Genomic DNA, 3347 nt, shown 5'->3' with positions numbered 1-3347 from the left:
CGACTAGATTCGTCTGAAAGAAGAAAGTCATATACACCTAGGATGACTTGAGTGAGTAATTTATGGGCTAATTTTCATTTTTGGGTGAACTAACCCTTTAAGGCATATTTCCACATTATGTTTTACTAAATGAACACAGTGGAGAATGGTATTTAATCATGTTCATTCAATTTGAATTTCTATGAAGCAATAAACACATCTTCTCTATATTATGTATAAAGAAATACCACACAAAGACTTTTACAAACAAATCAGAACTGACTCACTGAAACAGACAATTTGAATAATTTGATTCAGAAAAATTAACTAAACTTAAACCAATATATATTAAATATATATATATAAAAAAAAAACTTTCATGAATGAATATGGTGATGAAATACTGGCTACATTTATAAGACATTTTTGTCAAGTCAAAACTGAAATTAATACTGGTTAAAACATTTACAGAATGAAACAGCGAAAAATAAAAGTAAATGCATGTGCAAAATAGTATAACAGAAAAAAGAGAGGAAAAGAGCATGTGTGAGAGGGAGTAACACTGAAAGAGAGAAAAAGTTTGTATTTGAAAAAGAGAGAGTCTCATGAGAGATTTTTGTCTCGCAGTCACACGTTTGTTGGTGTGTTTGTCAGCACCAGCGCTCCTTGCGTACGTGTGACCGGCTATCACGCTCTCTTAATTACGGCGTGAAGGGATGAGATGATTGGATAAGCACAGGAGGAGAGGAGTTACTTACTCTTCTGCTTGGATGGAGTCTGCAGGGGCCACGTAATTGCTGGGAATGTAGCCCTTCTGCCCCGTGTTGATGGAACGAGCCTCCCACCAGTCTCCCTCTCTGTGGGCCCAAGCAAAAGACACCCAGTTATCAGGTTCACGTCCTTCACCATAAACTGAAAACAATTCAGCAACAAGCGTCTGCAGGCCGTGTTATCAACAAAGTAAAGATGCAGGGAAGTGAAGGAATTTGAGGTGTATGATTAAAACATCAGGGCCATTAGAGGGGGAACATTTTTTAACAGTGAGCGTTTAATGAAAGCTAAACCTGGCTGGTGGATGAACAGATGGCCCATTATGGAAACGCATTAACCTAGACAGATTTCGCCCTTGATGAACTTGGAATACAATGATGGATTAAAAAAAAAAATGAAATAAATCCTGCCAAATTTAATTCCTGTAGCTGGATTATCTTACACATACATTTATATACACTCAAAATATGTCGCCCCGGGGTGGATATGGCCATACGAGCAAAAGCTGAGGAACTCACGTGTTGTTGATGATCTGAAATCTATCGCCTTTCTTGAAGGAGAGGTCATCTGATGTCCTGGCTTCATAATCATATAAGGCCACAAAGAAAGTTACACCGCCTGCAAGAAAAATCAATTCGGGTTGTGTAAAGATACAAATCACAGGCTCAGACAAGCAATACGATAATAGTACGCTAATAGCTAGTTAGCTGCTCCCAAGTAACTTAATTTTTTATTTGAAATTGCCGCATCAGATGCTATTTCAGCCACATAATAGAGTTTAGTTAAGAATTAATAGTCGTGTTGAATGACGTGTCCATTGATTTTTGTTCCCGGCTCGGTCGTCTCTGTAGTCAGTTACCATTAGCCGGCTCGCTCTTTGTCTTCACTACATCAACAATGGGATTTTCACCAGCATGGTTTATGGATGGCCCAGTAGAAAGAAGGCAGAGCCGAGATGGTTTTGAGTGGGAGGGAGGACAAAAGGAGCGGGTTGGATTAAACCTAAGCAGGCCCCTGAGACCAGAGAACAGAGGGCCGACCCGCTGATTACATCCGCTATGCCACACACAGATTCGCCAAGTCAAGAAGCCCAAACGGGTATGACGTGTGCATGGGTGCTGGCGTTTCTTCTGTTTGGCTATTAAATTGGATCAGGTTTGAACCTGTTGGCAATGTGTTGATGATGAGTAATTAGGGTTGTTACAAAAGCAAAACTGCAGTAGTTGATAATGCTACCACTAAAATTTCTTAACAGCAGAAACTTCTCTACAGCAACTATAACACACAGTAATTGCAAATATGAATATATATATATAAAAATACATTAACATTATTTGTTAATGTAACAATTGTTAAACACAATAATACATATTAAATATACATTTAAGTATTGAGTAATATTAATTAATTACATGTACTTACTATATGGTTAGGGTTAGGATTAGGGTTTGTCTTGGGGTTACTTGCGTGTAATTATGCATAATTTATTGTTATTATTAGGGGCGCTCCGATTGATTGGCTACCAATCACTATCGGCTGATAATCGCTTTGGGATGTGATCGGCGCCTGCTGAGGTTTGGCATGACATGCAGCGGCACTGTCTCAGTCCCTGTCCGGCGTGGGTGAAATAATTATAATGCTGAAGGTGAGGTACAATTCATATTTCTTCATTAAATAACGTATAAAGTCATTTGAAAACTTTCTCTGAGACATAACTTCACAAACAGCGCGAGTGAATGACCGCGCACTCCATCTTTCTCTCTCAAAATGCGCAAATGGCTTCAAATCACACCGCGTCTGCACTATAAGCGAGCTGCACACTGCACAGTTGACATAGCCATAGGAATGATCAATTATCACTTGCACAATCGAGGCAGTGTTGCATCGTCACTAAAGTTTATGAATCGCATTTCTTTTTCATTCTTGCCAGTGTTTAACCATTCAGCACTCGAAGCGCACACACCACATAAAAAATTATAGCATCTAAAAAAATAAAAAATACTAAATCAAATTCAAACAAATGGAATGTAGTCTAAGCATTTCTCAGTTAAGTAATCATTATTACATTTTTGCCAAGTAATAAAGTCAACAGGCAGCAATAAAAAAAAAAAAAGAAATAACAGCAACCAGCAGTTTTGTGAACAGCACTTGCCCTGTGACAAGACATGATGTGATAATTAAGCTATTTATAACCCTACTGAATAAAAACTGTGCCGTTCACAGAGTACACACAAAGATCTAATTATTTGGCTTTTCTGCTGTAGACCCATATCGCATTTATACCCAGCCTCTTGGAGTTAAGGAGAGACAGACTTGGTATAAAGAGATCTCTTCACAGCACTGCCTGAAGCAGAACAGAGAAATTACCACTGAACACAGAGGAATAAATCACATTAGTTCCTCTTGCATTTATTTAGACCTACTACAACTGCCGTTTGTAATTCTGATTTAATGAAACATACTGGATATATTGTTTTAGTGGTCTCATTTACATAACATCTGGCGACACTGAACTTTATCTTTCCCAAAAAGTGCTTACATACGCAAACAAAACACCAAACATGACCCTATATATATATATATATATATATATATAT

At 37.9% G+C, this 3347-nt stretch overlaps 1 protein-coding gene across 1 annotated transcript in view; it reads right to left on the bottom strand.

The window, feature by feature from the left end:
- Window positions 1-3347, bottom strand: part of LOC107713975 (tyrosine-protein kinase yes) — a 31461-nt gene that overhangs the window by 11733 nt on the left and 16381 nt on the right. Inside the window, exons 3-4 of the mRNA XM_016519659.1 lie at window positions 1269-1368; window positions 738-836 (exon numbers count right to left, since the gene is read on the bottom strand). Coding sequence (XP_016375145.1) covers window positions 738-836; window positions 1269-1368 — 199 coding nt within the window. The remainder of the gene's footprint in view (window positions 1-737; window positions 837-1268; window positions 1369-3347) is intronic.

The sequence above is a fragment of the Sinocyclocheilus rhinocerous genome, unplaced genomic scaffold, assembly GCF_001515625.1.
Source record: "Sinocyclocheilus rhinocerous isolate Xijiao unplaced genomic scaffold, SAMN03320098_v1.1 scaffold2043, whole genome shotgun sequence".
NCBI classification, from domain to species: domain Eukaryota; kingdom Metazoa; phylum Chordata; class Actinopteri; order Cypriniformes; family Cyprinidae; genus Sinocyclocheilus; species Sinocyclocheilus rhinocerous.
This window is presented reverse-complemented; position numbering and strand designations above follow the sequence as displayed.